General features: G+C 41.2%; 1 protein-coding gene across 6 annotated transcripts; it reads left to right on the top strand.

The window, feature by feature from the left end:
• The first annotated feature begins 696 nt into the window (after positions 1-696).
• angel1 (angel homolog 1) lies at positions 697-24088 on the top strand. Of its 6 annotated transcripts, none has more exons than XM_008120772.3 (10): positions 697-854; positions 3680-4282; positions 7411-7637; positions 9109-9178; positions 11334-11767; positions 13019-13145; positions 18887-18997; positions 19921-19990; positions 20956-21119; positions 22723-24088. In XM_008120772.3, exons 1-10 carry the CDS (start codon positions 791-793, stop codon positions 22881-22883), a joined length of 2031 nt encoding a protein of 676 aa, XP_008118979.1. In that variant the 5' UTR covers positions 697-790; the 3' UTR covers positions 22884-24088. The 6 variants fall into 6 exon arrangements, 5 of the variants coding, with proteins under 5 accessions (XP_008118979.1, XP_008118933.1, XP_008119072.1 ...); XR_010002130.1 differs by having other exon boundaries at positions 698-854; positions 3677-4282; positions 20934-21119; positions 22723-22862; XM_008120726.3 differs by having other exon boundaries at positions 699-854; positions 3677-4282.
• Positions 24089-24104: the final 16 nt, after the last annotated feature.

Genomic DNA, 24104 nt, shown 5'->3' with positions numbered 1-24104 from the left:
TATTCATGCTGGAGAAAATGTAAAGAAAAAGGAAGCGGGGCTGACCAAAGGCAAGATGGATGGGCGGTATTTTTGAAATGACTGGCTTGACCTTGAAGGAACTGGGGGTGGCCACGGCCGACAAGAAGGTCTGGCGTGGGCTGGTCCATAAGGTCACAAAGAGTCGGAAGCAACTGAACAAATAAACTACAAAATGATCTCCAAATGGTTTTGAATGCCATTTTCCAAAATGCCTGCTTTAGAGTATCAAACTTTTTTTTTCGTGTCAGGAGCAACCGGAGTTGCTTCTGGAGTGAGAGAATTGGCCGTCTGCAAGGACGTTACCCAGGGGATGCCCGGATGTTTTGATGTTTTTACCATCCTTGTGGGAGGCTTCTCTCATGTCCCCGCATGGAGCTGGAGCTGCTAGAGGGAGCTCATCCGCGCTCTCCCCGGGTGGGATTCGAACCTGGCAGCCTTCAGGTCAGCAACCCAACCTTCAAGTCACAAGGCTTTTATCCCCTAGGCCATCGGAGGCTCCTAGTATCAAACTCCAACTCCCAGATTCATAGCAGTTCAGTAAGTGAAGCCAAACTGCCCTCCACCCGTCCCACAGCACAGGTGTTCCCTCAGTCCGCCTTGCTAATCTTCAACCCAAAGCGGCCTGTAGGGGAGGAAATGGCGCTGTGGGGCACAAGGCCTCCCTCAGCCCGCCGCCTCAGCCAATCACGGCCGAGGAGCTCCACGTGGGGGCGGGGCGAGGCCGACCCGCGTGGCCGCCTGGCCTGGCAGGAGGGACGTCGACAGCAGTATGCTGGGGACGCTTCTCTGTTACGTCCTGTTGCCCCTGACGCGGCTCGGCCGGGCTTTACACGGTAACCGCTTCCTCCTCCTCCTCCATCTCCTCTGGGCCTCCTGGCGCGTTAAAAGTCCTGGGCCTAGTCCTGGGCCTCCTCACAGAGAGGCTCCTAGTGGAGGCCGCTCTCCTAGGAATGGAAGCCTGAGGGAATTCGGAGGCCGTTGTCGGTGTTTGTTGGGGAGGCGCGTGACAGCCTTTTGATTTCACGAAGCGCCTCCCCGTCATCATCAACAACAGCAGCAGCAGGCCTGTCAGGAGACGCGCTGCTGCCCTTCATAGGCCGCCATACCTGCCTTTGAAGCCCCTGACTCGGTACAGTATGCTTGAACCTAATTTGCCATAATGGAGGGTGAAGGGAGAGGCGGGTTTGGCCAGTGTTGTGGTGTGCCTTGTAGTCGTTTCTGGTCCACGGCGACCCTTTTCGCAGAGATGTCTTCAGAGGGAGGTTACCTGTGCCTTCCCCTGAGGCCGAGAGTGGATCGCTGTATAACAGGCACAGGCAAACTTTGGCTCTCCAGGTGTTTTGGACTTCAACTCCCACAATTCTTAACAGCTGGTAGGCCCATGTCTGGTGTAGATGCAGCCAACGCTCACACCACACTGCCAAATGCATAGTGTTTATTTTCTAAGGCAGTGGTTGTCAACCTGTGGGTCCCCAGGTGTTTGAACCTACAACTCTCAGAAATCCCAGCCAGTTTACCAGCTGGTAGGATTTCTGGAAATTGAAGGCCAAAACATCTGGGGACCCACAGGTTGAGAACCACTGTTCTAAGGGATAGCTGTGTTAATCTGTTTCAGGACAGAAAGGGGATCAGGAGCCTTGTGTAACCTTTAAGAATAGCTCATATATTTCACACCAGAAGCAGCTTGCAGTTTCTCAAGTCACTCTTGACACGAAAAAAAAAATTCAGTATAATATTTGCTGGACTGCAGGTGCATCTGAAGGTGTGGATGTGCAATAGTATGAGCTAGTGGTTAGAATGGGACTTCTAGATCCAGCCATGATATTCCCTGATTTGCTTTGGTGGCCCGAATTGCTTCTGGAATTGTTGTGAGGAGAGAAAGTGGAAAGAAAGAGCCACACATGCTATCTGGGGTTCACTGTAACAAACAAACAAATTAATTAATTAACTAATCCTTGGAATAGTTCTGTCAGGGTAGTTTTTATCAAGTTCAAGACATTGTACTCCCTGAGGGCAGAACTGCTAGGACAACCTCACTTACCTCAAGTCAGGATATTTATAGTAGTCAAGGGTGTTCAAGTTACTTTGGCATCTTGGGCAAAAAAACAAAAACAAAAAAAACTCCCACAAGCATCTCCTCCTCCACAAGCCTTCGACAACATATCTCCATCATGGCAGTAAACACAAAACAGTAATAAACTAACAAGTTGCTGCCCAATCAGCAGTCTGTGGGTAGAAAAAAAACATGAACAACTAGTTTCCACTTGTTAAGAGGCTTGAAAATACCTTTTAGGCTTGTTGTTTAAGTACACTTACACAGACTTTCATTTCTTTCTGGTTTCAAGCCAGGGTATGGTACTAAGACAGCTTGGGGTGCCCTGGCTGGGGACGTATTCCAGGGGAAATATGAGAGTGTCCTATTCTGTTGATATTTGTAGACCTTTAAATGGCTTTTGGTTTTGATCTTGGTATCATATTGGACTGGTGCCATTGAATGGAAGGCACTGTGTTATGATGGGTTCCGTTCCAGTCTATGAGGGCAAGTCCAGAGTATAGCATTTAGTGGAGGGGAGAACCCATTTCTCTCCACAGTCCACTGTGCTTTTATATCTCCTATGCTATTCAGTATCGATATGAAATCCATATCTTGTTTCAATACCAATATGAATTCCCTGAGGAAGGCATTAGGAGTTTTGGTGTTGGGTTCCATCAGTATATTCATTACATTCACCAGTACTTCTTGTCATTCAAGTTGTTTGGGGTTAGTGTAGTACCTGGAATCTTTAATGGGCTGGATTAAGGCCAATAAACTAAAGCTGAGACTGGAAAAGCTGGAGGAACTGTGGACAGGCGTTTCTCAGACCTGAGAATTGTGTAAAGAACATGACTTGGATGCATTTGCACTCTCCTTGAAGTATCAGGTGTGTTGCTTAGGAGTGCACTTGGATCTATATTTGTCACTCCAGGCCCCAGGTGGTTTCTGTGGTTCAGTTTCTGTTTGCTTCTAGCAATAGCTTTTTCTGGGATAACTTAACCGCAATCCAAGTAGTAACTTCACAATTAGACTGCTGAAGTTCACACAGTGTAGAGTTGCCTGCCTGACAACTGAGGTCTTTTAGAATAGTGGTTCTCAACCTGTGGGTCCCCAGATGTTTTGGCTTACAACTCCCAGAAATCCCAGTCAGTTTACCAGCTGTTAGGATTTCTGGGAGTCACAGATTGACAACCACTGTTTTAGAGGGTCTTGCCTCTTGTGTAAAACCAGTGAGAGTAATACTTATTTCTTCTCTGCTCTGGCAATGTATGCAATTGTACATATGCTATTGCTGGCATTGCAATACATATTGTTTTAACTGGTAGAAAAGTTTCACTCGCTCAGAACTCATGCTCAGCTAAAGTGATAAAGAAAATGTTGCTAAATGCCATCAAAATAATGAATCAGAACTGCAACATTATGAAAATGTTGTAAAAATGTAGAAAATATTACTCAGACTGTTTGTATTTCTTCTGTGCCAACTGATCCCCTGAATTGGCACACAAACTCCCTTGTCGAGTTTAAATAGCTTTAACCAGCCTAATTTTGCTTCATTTGGGAATCATGTAGGTTTTTAATTCTTCAGTTCACGCTGTTTTAAAAAAAAAAATTTTCTTTTAGCAGATGCTCTCTTTACATGTCGGAAGAACGTGCTTTTGGCAAAGAGTGCGACCACCCATATAGACAACTTTTCTGCTTCAGTCAGTGGAAAGCCAGTCTCAGAGGAGCAGCAAGCCCTGCTGCAGCAGTGGCTAGAGGAAGGAGCTGGTGAGGTACATCCCCATGAGAGTGCTTCAAAACCAGAGAAGGTTTCAGCCGTTCTGGCTACTGAGTGGCGGGAAGGCCCAGAGCTACTGATGACGAGCTTAAGCGACCTGAACATATCACCAGAGTCTGGTGATCAGGAGCAGCCACAGCAACAGTATGTGGACCAGACTGAAGTGTCTCCTGAATTACAGGAGTTTGTAGAAACTACATTGTCAAATTTACCAGCAGAGGAGAGAGATGCTCTAGGGGACAATGCAATATGGACAGCAGTAAGGACACATGCTGCTCCTCAGATTGTTGATGCTTCTCCTTTATCCACAGAAGTGTGGATTGAAGACCCTGCTGTCTTAGCTTGGAGTCCTGCTCAGGAGAGTGATGTGGGGTCAGTGGAGGGAGGAATGTGGCCTTTTCAGAACACAGGTCAATTTCAGCCACTTCCAATTGAGATACCTTATCATGGTGAGTACACAGGTATGGCATGGCATTGTGATTTCTCGCACATCTGAATCTTAGTTATGTTAGGTAGTGCCGAAAAGGCTTTTAAACAAGCCTTATCTTTCCTTGGACTCTTTCAAGATGTATGTGTCCTTTCATGCTACATTTTCAGAATTTCTGGTTTAATTTAATGCACTCTTCCTCTGTTTAATGCCACCTAGGTAACCAGGAGGCAAGGTATTTGTGTCAGGAACAAGCATGTCAAACTAGCTTTATCTCCTTATTTAGTGTTAGTAATTTAGTGAATTATGATACATAGTATAGCTCAATTTTATCAAAGCATTTGACCCCATTTTTGTTATATTCTTCTTTATAAGATAGTAAAATGAAGGTTGGATGATATTGCAATTAGGTGGATTCATCTATTTAATCAACTTTATTCAGTGAGTTTCAGTATTCTCTTTAAGGCTCAGTATTCTCCTTGATGAATGTCTACAGCAGTATGGAATAGGGATCTGTTCTAGGTCCTGTGGTGTTCAACATTTTAACAAATAAACTGGGTGAGTCTTTAGAGTGGTTATTGAGCAAATCTGCATATAGCTAGGAGGAATGGCTAATGCTGTAGAATTTAAAATCAATCATTTTTCATTTTGGAATATTGAAATGAAATTCTGCAGAATTAAATGTAAAGTCATGCATGCGTTACAGAAAAAGAAATATTGAAGTACAGAATGGTATAGACTTGGTTTGGCCAAAACTGACATGAAAGGAGCTCAGGTGTTTCAGTGTATCATTAGCTAAACATGGCCTTGCAATGTGATAAGTATTTAACAAAGCTGTCTTGAACTGCATTAAGAGAAAAGAGGTGTCTACATTACAGAAGGTAATCATTCTACTCTGTTATATGTTAGTGAGGCCAAATTTGGGGTATTCACAGTGCCTACTCCTAGCCCAATTTTAACAAGAACATTGGCAGACTGTATCTAAAGAAAAACAACCAAGATGGTGATGATTTTAAAAACCAAATCCTATAAAATACTGCATGTGTTCAGCCTGTAGTAGAAATGATTAAGGGGAGAAATGTTGTTATATTTATTTATATCCTGCCCTTTTCTTAAAAAGGGGCACTTTATTTTAAAAAAATAAAACCAGTATAGATTGGAAACTATAAAGACATCAGTAAAATGATAAAATTTATTTTAAAAGCAATTAAGCAATCTGTTTTTAAAACTTCAAAATGAATTAAAAGTCCATATAAGAAGTCAACAGAAGAACACAGTACACAATTAGAAGTCAATTTCAAGTAATTTCTAAAAGCCTAACAATATGAATGTTTTATTTGCTATCAAAAGGAAAATAAGGAGGGGATCCATGTAACCGTTTTAGGAAGGAAGCCCAAAAGCCTTGAAGCAGCCACTAAGAATGGCAGCTCCCTTGCTCCCATCAAATGAGTTTGATAAAGAAGTCTGGGAAACAGAAGGGCCTTAAAGATATTTGAGCTCTAACAGACTCCTTAGGGAGATACAGTCCTTCAAAGAGTCTGGACCTGAGTAGTATGGGACTTCATAGGTCATCACCATCACTTTGAATTATGTCAAGAAATTGAGTGGCTGCCATTTGAGTTGTTGCAAGAAGGGAGTTGTAAGCTCTTCATAGCCAACCCCAGTTGACAATCTTCCCACAGCTCTTTGAGGGAACTGATGTTTCTGAGCACTTTTCAGAGGCCACCCATGTACAGCAGAGTCTCACTTATCCAAGCTAAACAGGCCAGCAGAAGCTTGGATGAGCGAATATCTTGGATAATAAGGAGGGATTAAGGAAAAGCCTATTAAACATCAAATTAGGTTATGATTTTACAAATTAAGTACCAAAACATGTTATACAACCAATTTGACAGAAAAAGTAGTTCAATACCCAGTAATGTTATGTTGTAATTACTGTATTTACGAATTTAGCACAAAATATCATGATATATTGAAAACATTGACTACAAAAATGGCTTGGATAATCCAGAAGCTTGGATAAGCGAAGCTTGGATAAGTGAGACTCTACTGTAGCTTGCATTTCAACAATACAAGTGAACTGTAACCATGGCATGGGATACCATGGCTTGGTAAGACTTCTCTAGGAATTTGTACAGTTGGTGTACTAGCTATGATTGTGCAAATTCACTACTAGTTACCTGTGAAACCTGGACCTCCAGAATTGGAGACAAACTTGCAACTTCAGGGGGAGTGCAGCCCCATTTAGTATATGTATTCTTTTGACTGACCAGGAGCACTATTTTTTTGTCTGAATTAGGCTTCACTTTAGTCCTTTATATGATTTGGGTACTGGTTTACCAGCTTCCTTGAAATTAGATGGAAATGAGTAATACAACTGAACATCATCAACATACTGATGATATCTGAGCCCAAAACTCTAGCAACCTTTCCCAGTAGTTTCATATATATGTTAAATATAAGAAGGGAAAAGACAAAGAGAGAATGCAAAGGCCAGTTGCTAAGAAATTAAAGGAATCCCCCAGCTCCACTTTCCAGTAAGGATAGAGCCATGTGAGACAGTAGTTTTTGCTCCAGAATTGCCCCAAATACACTGCAGAGGGGTTTAGGTGGCATTTCCGTCATGTCTGGCACCTCAGGGGTCTCTTCCAGCTCTTTGAGTCTAGAACAAAAGTAGAAATGACACCAAATGCAACCGCAATTAATGTTCATGTTTTTTTTTTAAAAAAAAATTCTAGCAGCAGCTACCCAAGTCTAGTGATTATTAGAATAGCAACAAGCAGATGTGGAGTGAGGAATTTAATCCTTTCTTTTCATGCTGAGGTCCTGATGAAAATTGGTTCTCTGTAGTTTCTATATGCAGGGTTTTTTTCCCCCACTGGTGGTGTTATAACTGTTTTGAAAAAGCTGCATGATAAATGGATTTAATATGTTTTATATGGTCCTTAGGATTGAAATCAAAATACTGTTGCTGTGATCAGTATCTCATACACTTAAAAAAAGTTAAAGGGACATTAAATTGGACTTGAAACTGTTATCCTGGTGGGAGGAAGTTTGAGAAACCATCCCAATGCAACTCCCTCTGTCTATATCTCTTCTTGCTGCTTGCAAATATACGCTTAAGCTTTGTTTTCCTCCTTTCTTACATAGAGATTCTGTGGAGAGATTGGGAAGATCTTTCTGCTCAGGCTTGCATCCCAGAGCTGGGCTCAGATGGGAGTTCTTTGTTTGAATTCAGAGTCATGTCCTACAACATTCTGGCCCAGGATCTGATAGAACAGAGCCCTCATCTCTACATGCATTGTCATCCAGACATCCTGAATTGGAGCTATCGTCTCACTAATATCTTACAGGAGATCCAGCACTGGGATCCTGATGTGAGTAGTGAAATTTCAGGTTTGTCAGGTACACTTAAAAATGGCAAAGTTATTGTTACTGACAAATACAAAGTAAAAAATGCATGTGATCTTCACCTTCCTCTGAAACAATATTTTCATGCACTTCAGCTTTTACTTAAGGTATCCTAAATCATGTCAAGAAATGTTTTCTGCCTAGCCATAGCAGTAAGCCATGGGAACTCAGGAGATCCTCCCCATGCTGTTAAAAGACTGACCTCTATAAAACTTATCAAAAACATCCTAACTCATACAGACATATCAAGGTTAACCAGCACCGCTCTGAGTTTCAGTCAGGCACACCAAAATTTTGAATGCTTAGACATGTAGCATATTAACTTCCTTCCACATTTGCAGTACTTCTTTTTTCAAAATTCTCATTGGGAATATTTTCCTTTCTAACAGCCAAATGTCTTGTTACTCTTGGTCTGCAATCCATACATTAGTCTCTCCACCTCAGAATTCCATCTTCACCATAAATCTTGCAAAGTAGACATAATCCTCAGGAATCCTCATTCGGCCATTGAGGTTCAAGTGACTTCCCATTTCCACCAATTCTCTCACACCAGAAGCAATTTGCAGTATGTTCTCAAGTCACTTCTGACACAATAAAAAGACTAAATAATGGTGACTAATGTTGTATAGAACAAACAGTTATGATGATGTATGATTGCTAAACAGCGCCAAAGTGCATTTCCAGTGTCCAGGGATTATATATAGAGATGTTCTAAGAAGTTCTAAACCTGCTTCTCTCCATAGACTAATGTGCATAGATGAGTCTTTAAAGGTTTTTTAAAGGAGAGGAGAGAGGGGGCCATTTTTACCTCTTTGGGAAGGGAGTTCCAGAGGCAGGGGGTGATCACAGAGAAGGCCCCCTCTTTCTTCCCCACCAGCCATGCTTGAGACGGGGGTGAGACAGAGGAGGAGAAGGGGATAGCTGCTAATGTTTGGTCATGAAGCTATTAGGGATTCCAAAATCCATCTGCTGGTGTTACTCCCTTCAATGAAATTTGAGGATGCTCTTTGTTCTGTTAATAATAATAATAATAATAATAATAATAATAATAATAATATATTTGTATTATCAGATACTGTTAGTAACTGATAATGGAGTTCCAGAGTACTGTTCTGCAGGACATTTGAAATATCTACTTTGGTGTTTCTACTGTTGAATTCCACTGAAGTTCCACATTTGATTTTTGTGAGACTCTGCAGTTCTAGTCCCCTGCATTTTCAAAAATCTTTGCGCCTCATTTCTTGCTCATGTTTGAATACATAATTGAAATGTGCAGTGCCCCAGGATGCTGTATTTTAGTATTCTGTAGCAAGTGAAAGTGAGGGGGAGAAACTGTTTAGATAAAAGGAGTCAAGATTAGACATATTTTCTGTTTTGCTGATTTATAAAGGCTACTGCTATATATATGTGTGTGTGCGCTCTTTTTTCTTGTTCCAGATTCTTTGTCTCCAAGAAATTCAGGAGAATCACTTTTGGGAGCAGCTGGAACCAGCACTTACAATGATGGGTATCTATTTTCATTTTCATAATAACAGCCCAAGACTGCCTCCTCTGATGCCTCTGAACATTGCCAATCTGTTTTTGATTATTTGTTTTCCCTCTTTAGTTTGATCAGAAGCATGGTTGTGTGAAGCTTCAGTGATCTCTTGAAATTTCTTTGGGTACTTCTCTATTTGGGAACTAGCTCAGAAGTTTGTTCTCCCTATTCTCTCCTTATGGGTTTCTGAAAAGAGTTGAACCAAATTCTTCATCGGGGCCAATGTAGACATTGTAGAATGTGGATGGCTTCGGTCAGAGTGCAGCAATGGTGGTGAAAGGAGCTGTTTAACTTTCTATACAAACCGCTGTTCCCCACCCAAACAGATTTCTTCCATGGGGCAAGAAGGGCAGACATTTTTTTTACTGCTGAGGCCTGCATGAAGGGATGGAAAATGAGCTGCATGTGTGTCTGAACATGCATTGCCTTTGCCTTTGCTTTCAGTGAAACACACCCATAGTCCTCACACCCAAACTCACTCTTCTTGTCATGTAAGAATAGAAATATTCACATCTCTTTTCTAAGTGTTGGGATCTTTTTGAAAATGGACTGGTGTGAAGATACTCAACACCATCCTAGCTTTTGAAAACATTCTCGTGGGAGTGGCAAAGAATCAGATCATTCCCCATCCCAACAGAGAAATCACATATATTCACCTTTATTTATTTATTTACTTTGTTTTTGCCCCACCTTTCTCAACCCCGGAGGGAATTCAAGGCGGCGTACAAATTTGGAGCCCTGGTGGCGAAGTGTGTTAAAGCACTGAGCTGCTGAACTTGCAGACCAAAAGGTCCCAGGTTCAAATCCCGGGAGCGGAGTGAGTGCCCGCTGTTAGCTCCAGCTTCTGCCAACCTAGCAGTTCGAAAACATGCCAATGTGAGTAGATCAATAGGTACCACTCCGGTGGGAAGGTAACGGCGCTCCATGCAGTCATGCCGGCCACATGACCTTGGAGGTGTCTACAGACAACGCCGGCTCTTCGGCATAGAAATGGAGATGAGCACCAACCCGCAGAGTCAGACATGACTGGACTTAACATCAGGGGAAACCTTTACCTTTACTACAAATCCGGCAAAAATTCAATGCCATACAGGTAAACAATAAAGCACATCTCATCAAAATATAAACTGTCTAAAAATATAAGCAATTAAAACACATATAAATCGATTAACAGGTTAAAACCATGTAAAATGATCTCATGTCGAAATTGTTTTCCAAAATCCATAGTCCATTATTCAAGCTGTTAAAGTCTCATTCCGTAGTTTCCTATTCACCAAACGCCTGTGTAAAAGCCAGATGTTAATTTTTTCCTAAAAACCAGGAGGGCCTGCCTGATGCCACTGGGGAGGGAGTTTCAGAGCCGAGGGGCTACCACTGAGAAGGCTTTGTATCTCATCCCAGTGTTTTGTCCCAACCAATGGGAGTTTAATCTATGTGTGGGAGAAGGTACACAACAATGATTGTTTTTGCATGTCATTTCTCCCCTGTGGCAGTGGGAAATTTCCAAGTGTAGGCCTGGAAATAAACAGTGGATGGTCAGGGGATTGATTTAAAGCAGAACAATATACAGAAATGAAAGGTAGTCCCTGGTGTTCCTCTGCTTACATTTCCTACTTCTGTAGAACTTCATTATATCTAGAAACTGTTAATATGTGTCCAGTGTTATGTGTAGTTCAGCTTTGCAAATAAAGTGTCACAAGACTTTGGGAGCTTTTGACTTTTAGATGGTTTTTGCTTGTATCCTAACAAAAGAACTCCACGCTCAGACTTCATCTCAGTGCTCATGAAAATCTGATTTTATCTGACCTTGCACAGTTTCCTAAGGAGAATGGGAGTAATATTTCAAAGCTGGTTCACAAAAGCAGAAGTCAGAAGAATGGAACCTGTATATTATTTCATCATGCTTAAAGACACTTGAATCCTAATTCTGTGTGCTTTTACTTAGAATTCCCTGGACCTTGCTCTGTTTGACCAGAGTAGAGCCACTGAACCAATTGGATACACCTATGTGTTGACTGGCTAATCAACAATTGATTGAATTTCAGTTAGTGTGTGTTTTAAGGCTGCAGCCTGAAGTACCTAGTGGATTAAATTGTTCTAACAATGGCTTTTGTGGTTTGGCTAGGCTTTACCTGTATCTACAAGCGGCGGACAGGAAGAAAGACAGATGGATGTGCCATCTGCTACAAACAGAACATGTTCCAGCTGATCAGTTCAAACCCTGTGGAATTCTTTCGGCCTGGCTTAGACATCCTCAACAGAGACAATGTGGGTCTGGTGTTACTGCTACAGCCCTTACTGCCAGAAGGTTTAGGAGACAAAGCAGTCAGTCCCTTATGTGTGGCAAACACTCATGTGTTGTACAATCCTCGTCGAGGAGATATCAAACTAGCCCAGATGGCTTTACTCCTAGCAGAAATAGACAAGACTGCAAAAATGGCTGATGGCAGTTATTGTCCTATCATCTTATGCGGTGACTTGAACTCTGTACCTGACTCACCACTGTATAAGTTCATTCGAAACGGCCAGTTGTATTACCATGGGATGCCAGCCTGGAAGGTAAGCAGAGAAAGGATTAGTAGATAGTGGCAGCTGGCTTGATTTAGCTCTTTAGTGTGCAGTCCATTTCTCTGTGGCCTTAGAGGAGTACCTAAGAATACTGCTTGCTTTTTCTTTGTATCTCTTTGTAGTTTTAATTATTTCATTCAGTAAAACTGATTAATTCCATTTCCATTAAAAGGAGAGCAGTCAAGCCAAAGTCTTTATAAATTGAGGGTTTTATCTGCTTGACTGTTATTTCCATTATTGTTTCTCTACACTCATGCAAAGTAGGATGTGTGTGAAGTAGATGAAGGAGGCACATAAATATGGAACAATCAAGTTTAAAACTTGTCAGAAAATTAAATCAAAACTGGTAAGCAGTAATTATATTTTCAATCAAAGCAAACATTTTTTTGCCCAGTTCCATTATATGCTAGGCTTACTCCTCATGGTATTAAATGACAAAAAACAAAAGGGAGATCAAATAGGTACACTTTTTTCTGTAATGGATAATATGAAACCTGGTATGGAAATTGCATAGTGTACAGTGGCAAGTAAGAGGCAACTGTAAGATGTAGGTGTATGATTTGGATGCACATAGACATCTCTTGTGTATTAATAATTTTTAAGATTATTGCATTCTAAATTTCTGTCTGTCCCTGGTTGCAGTATTACCATCTGCAAAACAGATAGGTTTCCAGAGTCGTTAAATGACCAGATTTGATTGGGCCACTTTTTTCTTTGTGATCATTAAGTTTCCGTCATCCCATGTACCTACTGGAATTGTAAAACACATTTAGTTTGCAGGCCAAGGGCGAGAATGTGCAGCCAATGGGTTACATGTGAATCTTTAACCTATATTTTCATGTGGAGGAGGGATGGATAAAAATGGCCAAAATTCCCCAAAGTCTTGGGGATGGAGTGGCTGTTAGCCGTTTAGCTGTGTTTGGGGGCTTTTTGTACTCTTAGCATTTTGAGACTTGAACAAAATTTGTCTTCAAGTAGGAAGTGTCCATCTGGCATTCTGATGTAAAATGGGTGAAGGGAATGGGGGTTGCAACATTCCAGAGTTTTGTTCTGGTGAGGAATCAGTGAAGCCCACAAAACCATGACAGTTGGCCTACCAGTGGAAGTGGTATATCTTTGTTTTTGGATCTTAATTAAAGGTGCATGTGCACCTACTGTCAATGTTTGCTGTATCTGAGAAGAGGATATGCCTTTTAAAAGACTTCTTCAGGTATTTGTGTTCTGCCTTTTCTGCCTCTGTAGGTGTCTGGACAGGAAGAACTCTGTCAGAATCTACACCAACGGAAACTGCTGACACCCCTTTGGCCTAGCTGCCTGGGTATAACTGATAACTGCCAATATGCCACTCTGTGCCAAAGCAAGAAGTCAGGTGAGCTTCCTGGGGTAATTGCATAGTTATGCTTTCTTCCACAAACATTGCATTTGAAAGTAGAATTTCTTTTTATTTTATTTCCTTCCTTTTTTTTTCTTTAATAGTCAGGAGCCTTCTTGCCTTGCTACTTTTTCAGTTTCCCAAACTCACTTCTTTGCTGAAAGGAATGACTGTAACATTTGATGTTTTGTGCTGTCTTCCTAAAATTTTAAACATAAATCCAATTGAACTGAATACGGTTTATTTCTGTACATGGATACAATTTCATTGTCCATTAGTAATTTTTACTGCGGTGAAACTAGTGATAATCTTCATACCCCTATTTATGTGCTGAATTAGAGAATACAAGGTACTTTTCAGGTTGTATGTTCAGATTTCTTAACCTTAGTGTAAAGTAATGGTTATGCCGTAAGTCCCTCATTAACAAATACGAGTAAATGCATACTGAGGGTTCTCAATTTTTGACTGGCTGTAGTTGTCAACCAAAATTTTCAGTCCTATAGTTCCCAAGAGGCTGGATTTGTCTCTCCCCTTGGATTATGCCTTCAGAACTCACTGCGGCTCTGGACAGACCTAGCTCCAGACAAAGGAGGCAGGATGAGGTTTATCTCCTGCATCATGCTTCTCAGGTTCAGAGACAGCTTTAGAGAAATAAGGCATAGCTTGAGTTAGGAAAAGGGACAGGGATTGTGTCTACAGTTGCACTGTTCTTCAGAAGCACTCCTCAAAATCTTTAATGTAACACTGACTGGTCCTAACCTCCTTACAATAATGGAATTCAGAAATGAGTGGGAGAGTTATTTCCACAGTTGCCAACTAGTTCTGTGGTTTTATTTTTATTGTGTCAGAAGCAAATTGGGGATAGAGTTATAATGTATAAAAAGCAAAATTAAAAATTTGGCATTCAACTAAATTTCCTTTGACCAGAAGCTGGCCACTTCAAGTGCCTCTGGTGTCTCTGTAAGAAGGTCCTCCATTTTGCATGTGGCAGGGCTCACTTCACTGTAGTAAGTGGTCTATGCTCTTTTCCACACTTGCATTTCCTAAGATTAACTCTGCATCTCGTCGTACCATAGCACAGTCTGTTCAGTGCCTTCTATGTTGCCCAGTCTTCTGTGTACCCAGGAGGGAATTTCTCATCTGGTATCAGCTACTGATTGAGGTTCTGGGTTTTTAACCTGCCATTTTTGCTGAGTGAGATGTTCCTGCAAGTATCTCTGTAGATCTTAGGAAGATGTTTCTAAGTCATTGGCATGCTGACTGATAACCAAACAGAGGATGGGCCGGAGTGTCAATGTCTTGGTCCTTTCATTGCTGGCTGCTACTTCCTGGCGGATACCAGCTAAACAATATAATTTCTCAAGCGGTGTTGGGCGTAGCCATCCTATGATAATGCAGCATGTCTCATTAAGAACCACATCCACTGTTTTGACGTGGTGAGGTATATTCCATACTGGGCGTGCATACTCAGTAGTAGAGTAGCAAAGCTCAAGGGCAGATGTCTTCACTGTACCTGGTTGTGATCCCCAGGTTGTGTACCCACTTTTTGCTTGATAGCCAAGCAGTGCTTCTTTTAAGTCAGAGCACAGTCCAGGGTGACTCCCAGGTATTTTGGTGTGCTGCAGTACTCCAGTGGGATACCTTCCCAGGTAATCCTCAGAGCTCGAGATCTGTTTTTAAGATGAAAAGCACACTTCTGTGTTTTGGATGGATTAGGAATCAGCTGGTTTTCTTTATAATAGGCAGTAAGAGCACCTAAAGTTCTGTGGTTATGTAATACTGTTAAGGTGGCTATAGCTCCCTTAATTTTCTTATGCCATCTGGTCAGTGATATTTTTGGGTTCTCTATTTTGAAATTCTCCTACCACATAGTTGTTTTTGTTTCTTTCTCCATTTATTTTTATCCAGTTGGTCTCCCACTGGTTTGATCACTTGCATGGATTTATGGAAAAGTTAATTTGTCTTTTAAATTTAATGTTCTCCTTCATTTTCTATACCCCTCAATTATTATACTCCAATTGTAGCAATCATCCCACCAAGTCTCTATTATAACCCCAAAATCATATTTACCTTCCTGCACAAGAACTTCAAGCTTGACTTGTTTGTTCCCCAAACTCTGTGCATTGGTGTATAGGCATCAAGAGCATTTTTCTCATCTTTTATTCTATTGTGAGTTTTACTATGCTTTCCATTCTCCCACATCCTTTTGTTTGGAAGATAACATTTGATAGATGTTCAACCTACCATTTCCAAACTCCAAAGGATTTAGTTTAATTCCCTCTTGATCAGATTGCCATGCTTTTGCCAAATATATTTTCCCAATCTAATAATAATAATAATAATAATAATAATAATAATAATAATAATATAAAACTTTATTTATATACCACCCTGTCTCCTAAGGGGACTCAAGGTGGTTTTCAACATAGCAAAGGTAACCATACAACAACTTAAAACCATTCAACAATTAAAACTTAATACAAATAATGAACATAAGTACACTAAATAAAGAATTCAAAGCAACGACAGAATTAAAACTAGTAACAAAATACTCCATCAATGGGCCAAGATATAGCAACCAGGGGTTCAGCGTTGGGGTGACCAACTATAAGGTGCTAGGCAGGTCAACTGCAACAGAATGGCATAGGGCTAGGAAATAAATAAAGTGCTGAGCGGGGTCATAACAGGGAGGTCTAAGGGCTAACCCAGCTCAAAGAGCTGCAGAAACCACCAGGTTTCCAGATCCGCAGGAAGCACCAGGTTTCCAGAGCTGGGGAGCTACCACCCAGAAGGCCCTCTACCTTGTCCCCACCAGCCGTGCTTGTGATGGTGGCGGGAGCGAGAGAAGGGTCTCCCCGGTAGATCTTAGAGCCTGTGCCGGTTCGTAGGGGGAGATGCGATCACTGAGATATGCAGGGTTTGAGCCGTATAGGGCTGCAGTTTCCGGGCTGTCTTCAAGGGCAGCCTCACGTAGAGAGCATTGCAGTAATTCAGTCTGGATGTAACCAAGGTCAATCTTTGTGAGGTATAGCCCATCTGTAACTAATAATTCTTTGTCTACAAAATGAAGATAACCTTCATAGAAGACAAACTTCTCCCATTAATACCATCTGCATAGCCAGTCATTTCCTACAAGGTCTTCAAATTCTTGTCTCTATCTTTAACTGGTACAATTGGTAGAAATATATCTCACTGGCAAAATGGGTGAGAATACCACCGGGGACTCAGAACACTCTTCAGTTTTCTGCTGAGAAGTGTTATTTGCAGTCACATTGGTGTCCACATGAATTAGGAGAAAGGGGTACTGCTATTTGTTCTTGATGAGCTTTGACAACCTGTCACCACTGCCTATATCTCAGGCCCGCCTTGTGGGAACAAGGGAGAGGGCCGTTTTCTGCTGTGGCCCCCCGATTATGGAACTCACTGCCCATTGAGATCAGGCAAGCCCCCACCTTATTAGCCTTTAGGAAAGATTTTAAAACGTGGCTCTTCCGTTGCGCTTTTGGAGAGTAACTGTCATATACTTCTTTTGTTACTCCCCTCAACATCTATCCTCTAGACTGTTCTACTATCTTATGTCTCTGTTCCCCGTGGTTTTTATTCTTATCTCTTTCCCACCCCGAGTTTTAACTTAGTGTTCATGCGGCCCGCCCATGTTATATTGCTTTTTTGATCTCGTGTTGTACTGTACATTATTATTTATTGTATTTTAATTGTGTTATGATATGTTGTTTTTATATTTTGTTACATTGTATTGTTCTGGGCACGGCCCCATGTAAGCCGCCCCGAGTCCCCGTTGGGGAGATGGTGGCGGGGTATAAATAAAGTTTTATTATTATTATTATTATTATTATTATTATTATTATTATTATTATTATTGGTTACATATGCACAGGAAGACAGCACACTTACCATTTCATTTTGTATGTTTGGCACACAATTCCCTCTATGCCCATGAACAATGAGTCCCCCTTCCATCAGCACCTTTCTTTTCTTCTTGCTGTATTGGTGTTTTTTCCCCCTATTGTTTCCAATTAATGAGGGAAATCTACTAAATGATCTTGGGGAAATCTTAAGAGCAAGGCATTGATAAGTCTCTTCTGAATAAATCCTGCCAAGAAAACCCAATAATGGTGGCCCTAGGTCTCAGAATTCCAGTTCCCATGACAAATGTAAATAGGAAGTGGTTTCTGGTCCATTTCCAATTTAATTTCCCCCATTTTTTTTTTACTTGCCAGTCCTGAAAAACAGGATTTTTTAAAAATCCACCCCCACCCTCCTGCTAGTGGACCACACTTTGTGCATCCTGATCTAAACTTTTGAAGGGAAAAAAGATCAGATCTCCCAAGATCATCTTGCAAACAAACTAGTAAAATGTGAACTAAATAATACTACTGTTAAGTGGATTTGTAATTGGTTAAGCCACTGATCCCAAAGGGTGCTCACCAGTAGTTCATCTTCATCCTGGAAAGAAGTGACTAGTGGGGTGCCACAAAGTTCTGTCCTAGGTCCGGTGCTGTTCAACATCTTTATTAATGACTTAGATGAAGGTTTAGAGGTCAGGCTTATCAAGTTTGCAGATGACACCAAATTGAAAAGGATAGCTAATACTCCAGAAAACAGGGTCAGAATTCAAAATACCTCAACAGATTAGATTGCTAGACCAAAACTAACAGAATGAATTTCACCAATGAGAAGTATAAGATACTTCACATAGGTAGAAAAAACCAAATGCATAGATACATGATGGGTGACGTCTGGCTCAATGGCAGAACATGTGAAAAAGATCTTGACATTTTAGAGGACAAGTTGAACATGAGGCAACAGTGTGATGCAGCAGCTAAAAAATCCAATGGGATTTTGGGTTGCATCAAAAGGGATATAAGTGTCTAGATCAAGTGAAGTAATTTTGCATCTCTATTCTGCTTTAGACAGACCTCACCTGGAATACTGTGTCCAGGTCTGGGCACCACAATTCAAGGGAGATATTGATAAGCTGGAACGTGTTCAGAGGACAGCTAAAATTATCAAAGGTCTGGAGACCATGGTCTGTGAAAAGTGACTTAAAGAGCTGAGGATGTTTAGCCTGCAGAAGAGAAAGTTGAGAGGAGACATGATAGCCATGTATAAATATGTGAAAGGATGTCATAAGGAAGGTGGAGCAGGCTTGTTTTCTGCTGCCCTGGAGGCTAGGACTCGGAGCAGTGAGTTCAAATTACAGGACAGGAGATTCCACCTGAATATTAGGAAGAACTTCCTGACTGTAAGAGCGGTTCAACAGTGGAACTCTCTTCCTTGTAGTGTGGTGGGAGCTCCTTCCTTTGAGGCTTTTAAACAAAGGCTGGATGGCCATCCGTTAGGAGTGCTTTGTGCTTTTCCTGCATGATAGGGGTTGGACTAGTTGGCCCATGTGTTCTTTTCAACTCTATTATTCTGTTACATTGAAAGTTATAAATCTATGGTTTTGCGTTGTACAGACGTCTCAGGTCATAAGGCTTGTCACTTTTTTTTCCTTGCCATATAAGAAACTTGGGTACATTTTCATTATTGTGTGTGTATTCCTTCCAGTATCATCGGTGGGGCTGAATTTTATTTTTATTTATTTTCTCCTAATAGATTTTATGTTTTTTAAGTTGTAACCTAGATGTTTTCCAATGTAGATTCACAAAAAGAGGAGGAGGAAGAGCTAATTCCATATAAGTAATCAGTTTGAACACCTGAACTATTTTTCCTTGCAGACAGGCGCAAATACAGTCGTGCATTCTTGCTTCAGTTCCGCTACTGTGATGCTGCTTGTGAACGACCCTCAGGCTTGGTCCTATTGGAAGGTGTGACGGATGCCATACCAGGTACCCAAACATGGTTTCACCCAGTTCTGCTGCTTGTAGCCATGATATGCTTCATAGGCAGAGATCTTGTAATAGTTAATGATTTCATACATCCCAAGAAGGTGAGACCTTCCGTATGTTTCTGTATGAATGGGGTCTGGGCAGGCACATTGGGATGTGCGTAACGGTCAGCCCCCCCTGCTCTGGTCTTTAGCTTGATCTACAACTGATAGGTGATTTCTGACATGTTTTTCTGCATGTAGTTTGGCAATTGGTCTACCAAACTTGTCCAACTTATGAGGGTTTCACAGCATCTCTTGTGTTGAGGAAGGATATCAGTTTTTTAAAATATTCTTATAATTTACTTTGTGGAACCTGCCTGATCTGGTGTAACATGAGAAATCCTTGCATATTCTGTGTTCCTTGTGAGGGCATGTAGACCTGTTGCTAGTGTTTGCCAAGAAAGAATATGAGGACCTGCCAGCATTTTTCTTAGAAGAATAAAGGCAATTTACATTCAACAGTTTTTGTTGGGGGTTTTTGTGTCAGGAGTGACTTGAGAGACTGCAAATCGCTTCTGGTGTGAGAGAATTGGCTGTCCGCAAGGACGTTGCCCAGGGGATGTCTGGATGTTTTACCATCCTGTGGGAAGCTTCTCTCATGTCCCCACATGGGCAGCTGGAGCTGACCGACGGGAGCTCACCCCGCTCCCCGGGTTCGAACCACTGACCTTTCGGTCAGCAGTACTGCTGGCATAAGGGTTTAACCCATTGCGCCACTGGGGGCTCCCGCATTCAACAGTGGAACTAGTGCTTCTTCAATTTTGGTGTTAAACTATGGGGTTGCGATAGGCAGCAACTTTGTGCCTTTTTTGCATGTCATACTCAATACTATAAACTCAGTGGTATAGATAATTGTTTTAATTTTATTGTGTTGTATTGCAGATTGTCCTGCATACTGGCCTAAGGAACCTATTGTAGTCAACAACTCTGATTCAGAACTATTTTGTTCAAGGTAACCTGAATGGGGAGTAGAACAGGGGTTTCAGTAACTAAAGCAGGCTCATAACCAATAATATGCAAAGACTAGATAATGATATTACTGGAGATAGTGTGTTTCCAATCATAACACTCATGTTGCAATAGAAGAGCTAATAGCAATAGATGAGTCGTTCCCCCCCCCCCCTCCCAAGAAAGCCTTCTCAAGAGAAGGGAATTGCCAGAGGCAGGCTGAGAAGCAGTTCTTGGAGAAACTGGATCTTCCCAGTTGTCACAGACTCATCAGGTGAAGTGAGAGATGTTTCCCCCATCCTTTTAATACATTTAGCCAACTCGGATGGCCTAAGTCAGTGATTGTCAACTTGGGGTCCCTAGATGTTTTTTGGCCTTCAACTCCCAAAAATCCTAACAGCTGGTAAACTGGCTGGGATTTGTGGAAGTTGTAGGCCAAAAACATCTGGGGACCCCAGCTTGAAAACTACTGGCCTAAGTAAAGTCCTTTCTTCAGACTAAAATTGAGATACTGAATGAGAGTTCTGTCAGGAGACTTGAGCATGCACAGGCTAAGCCACAGGTTTAGAACAATTTTTTCACTGCCAAGATCATATACCATCAATAAAAACAATCCTTGCATACTTATCTGGATGTTTAAAATGCCGAAATTGTTATTCTCTAGATGCTCCATTAATTAATTCCTCCTGTTGCTATTCACAGCTTTTGTTTGGATTGCAGCAGGAAGAAAAAGACTTAATTCTATTTGTATGTCCGGAGCCCAAATTCCAATAAATCATTAACACCTTCATTCTCCAGGAGTTAAATGCAGAGAAGCATTGTTATTTCTAAATACCGTAACTGATGAAATATTGTTGTAGACCATAGTTTGTGAATAGCAGTTGTAATTTCCATGCTTTTGACTCCATTGTTGAATTTTGTATCCCCTTCCCCTTCTTTTGGGGAAGGGGAGTGCTTTCTTTTGTGCAGCTACCCAGGCAGTATTCAACATGTCCTCAATCTGACCTCTGTCTACAACCACTTCCTTCCCACAAGAGGTCGCCCTGAGATCACAACCATGCCAATGGGCGTGGGTGCCACTGTGGATTACATCTTCTACTCAGCAAAGCCAATCAAGAATGACAATCTAGAATGTGAGTGTAATAATCAGGAATGTGAGGGTGACACACTTAGTCGATGAGGTGGCTATAGCCTGCATATGATGATCTTCCTAAGGCTATTAATGGGTCTTCTCCCCATCCTTGGATCTATCCATTGATTTAATAGTGGACACAGAAGTCAGAAAATATATTGATCCTCTTGTTCCGTTTGGGTGTAGCTCTGCAGTGAGTTGTAGTAATATGTAGATAATATACCTGTCCTACCCCATGTGGCCTTTCCTTGAATTATGATCAGAAATAGGCTAAAGTATTTTTCCTTTTTCTTGACATCATTTCTTTTTCCTTATCATAATTCAGCTCTGACCTGTTCTTGCTGCATTTTCCTAGCAACATTTTTGTTTATATCTGCAGTTTATTCCCTAGAGTAGATCAGTATAAGTTAAAGTGTTTTTAACTTTCTTCCTGGCATCATTTTCTTTGCAAATCATAATACCATGTGTCTACTTTGGGGCAGGTTAGACCTAGAAAGTTACTTCCATTAACTTCATGTTATTTAAAAAAACAACCCTTCTTCTTAGGCCTAAATTGTCTCAGAAAGACCTTAAAAGATGGTGGAAATGTCCTCATGACCACTAGATCGTATTTGGGGGCACAGTACTTAATCATTTTGTGGTGAGATGCAATCCTCCAAGTTTTGGGGAGCTAATATGACCCTCTACCCTTCCACTATTGATCACTTCTGTCCTAGAGGATGTCATGGGGACATGCTTGTGTCTATGTCTCTTCCTCCAGATATTTTCACCACACTCTATAACAGCAGGACTTACGGCAATATACAATGGAAGTTGATATAAACAATTTAAAACAGTAAAAATAAACTGGGATTTATAGTCCAAAAAGTAACTCTCCCCAGCTCAGATGAAAACTGGTTATAGGTTGCATGTATGGCAATTATAGGGTAACTACAAGTTCTTGAACCACATTTTCACTGTGTGGCATTGCATATTTATATTACATGCAATATTACTAATAATATTGCGATTTAGTTGTATAATATAATATATTGTATGTATATATACTTGTAAACCGCCCTGAGTCCCCTTCGGGGTGAGAAGGGCGGTATATAAATGTCGCAAATAAATAAATAAATAAAATATTTGCATGTTTCAGCTATTCATGCTCTTCCAGCTGAAATTTTCAGAAAGATTAACTGTAGGGATATTGTGATCTCATTAGACAAGGAAGATCATAGCAGATTTTTATAGAATGAAAGCAAATGACACCAAGGGGGGGTGCTGTGTAAATTAATGTCTAGATTGCACTTGGGGGCACAGTATGTAATTATTTTGTGGGGAGATGTAACCCTGTCTGTAGAAATTGATTCTTAAGTTGCTGTGGACAAATTGTGCATTTTTAAAAACACTTTGTGGCTTCCTTGGCAGTTTGTGATTAGAGCACATAGATCTCTATGTGGAGTATAAGCAGAGCCTCACATTGTTAATTTTTTGGACTACAGTTTTCACAGTCCTGCAGCCGAGGGACATGTTGGCTAGGGATTCTGGGAGTTGTAGTTCAAATATTTTCCAAGCTTTAGATTTGAGAGCTTTTTTTGCATTGAATTCTGGTTCGTTTCTAGGTCCCAGGCTATATCAAGATGGAGCCCTGAAGCTACTTGGACGTCTTTCTCTCCTCTCTGAAGACATCCTTTGGTCAGCAAATGGCTTACCGAACCCTTTCTATTCATCAGATCATCTGTGTCTGCTGGCCAGTTTCGGCCTAGAGATCTCCAGCTTCTGATCATGTGCCAGATCTCTGGGACTTACACATCAATTAGTCTGACTGGAAAAATCATGCCATTTGAAGTTTGCATCAACTAACCAAAAAGAAAACCCCCACCTACTCCAGAAATGTTTTCCTTCCTCACCCTTCCCCTATTTTTAAGATGTCCTTGTTCTTTTCTCCCATTGTTCTTTTTTCCATAAGAGGATAACCTAAGATTTACCCTGTAATGCTGCAGTTCTAGTCCAAACTTCACTTCTAGTTTTTGATTTCTTTTTCTCTGGTTTGCTACTTCATCTCTGGGAAGGACATCCTGCCAGTGAACAGATTTCTCTGTTTGGTGAGAATACGTTTTGCTACCTTTATATAGAAGGTGGAAGGGCTTGTTGTGTGCACACCACAAAGATCTTGACTGAAAGGGCAAGAGCTAGGCTGAATCTTTTACACGGTCTCCTTTTTTGCTTTATGCTGCTAACAGCAGGAGATAGTTAGATTTATTATTTTCCATGGCACTCCTGTCAAAGTGGTGGTGCTGCCTAGTTTTAGTGTGCAAATTACAGCAATTTTGGTGGTGGTGCTGCTCCTACCTTTCAGAGGTAGGTGCTTGTTGACAGGTGTTTCCCTATTGTCTAGTTTGAAATGAAATGAAAGCAACTGGTGCCACCTGACCACACCAGAGAGACTTTTTAATTCAGGCTTCCCATTCCAAGCTTCAGTTCTTCTGCAAAAATGCCAGAGACATTTGAATGCTTTCAGCCCACATTGTGAAGGAGTGATATCTCAACTCTTAAGAGCCCCATTGCATTTTATTCTCAGGTTCTGTTTGCTTTTGTTTTTCTTTCTCACTGTACGCTTTGGGACATCGTTGTTGCCTCTGATGGCATCCAGAGAAGAAAGGACTGCTAAAATTGGTAGGAAAAAGAAAAGTGCTTGATTGTGTTTTGCTTGTCTGTTTGGAGCTTGGAGGCCATGCCACTGAGACCTCAGCTGGGCCTGGCAGTTGATGCTCATTTCTTTTCCTTCAGTACTGATGGACTGTGGCTACAGAGTAAGTGGTCAGCTTTAGATTAACCCCACCCTTTCTTTGAAACATGGAAACCACAAGATCTAATGTCAGCTATGTGGGGGCCAACTTTATTTCGGAAAAGAAAATGTATTGGGAGTTCTCTGTATTTTTAAAGTTTTTCTTAAATTCAAAAAATAAAATTCTATGATTTCAGAAATGTTGTAAACTACTAG

The sequence above is a fragment of the Anolis carolinensis genome, chromosome 1, assembly GCF_035594765.1.
Source record: "Anolis carolinensis isolate JA03-04 chromosome 1, rAnoCar3.1.pri, whole genome shotgun sequence".
Taxonomy (NCBI): domain Eukaryota; kingdom Metazoa; phylum Chordata; class Lepidosauria; order Squamata; family Dactyloidae; genus Anolis; species Anolis carolinensis.
Note: the sequence above shows the minus strand (reverse complement) of the source record. Positions and strands in the feature narration are given on the sequence as shown.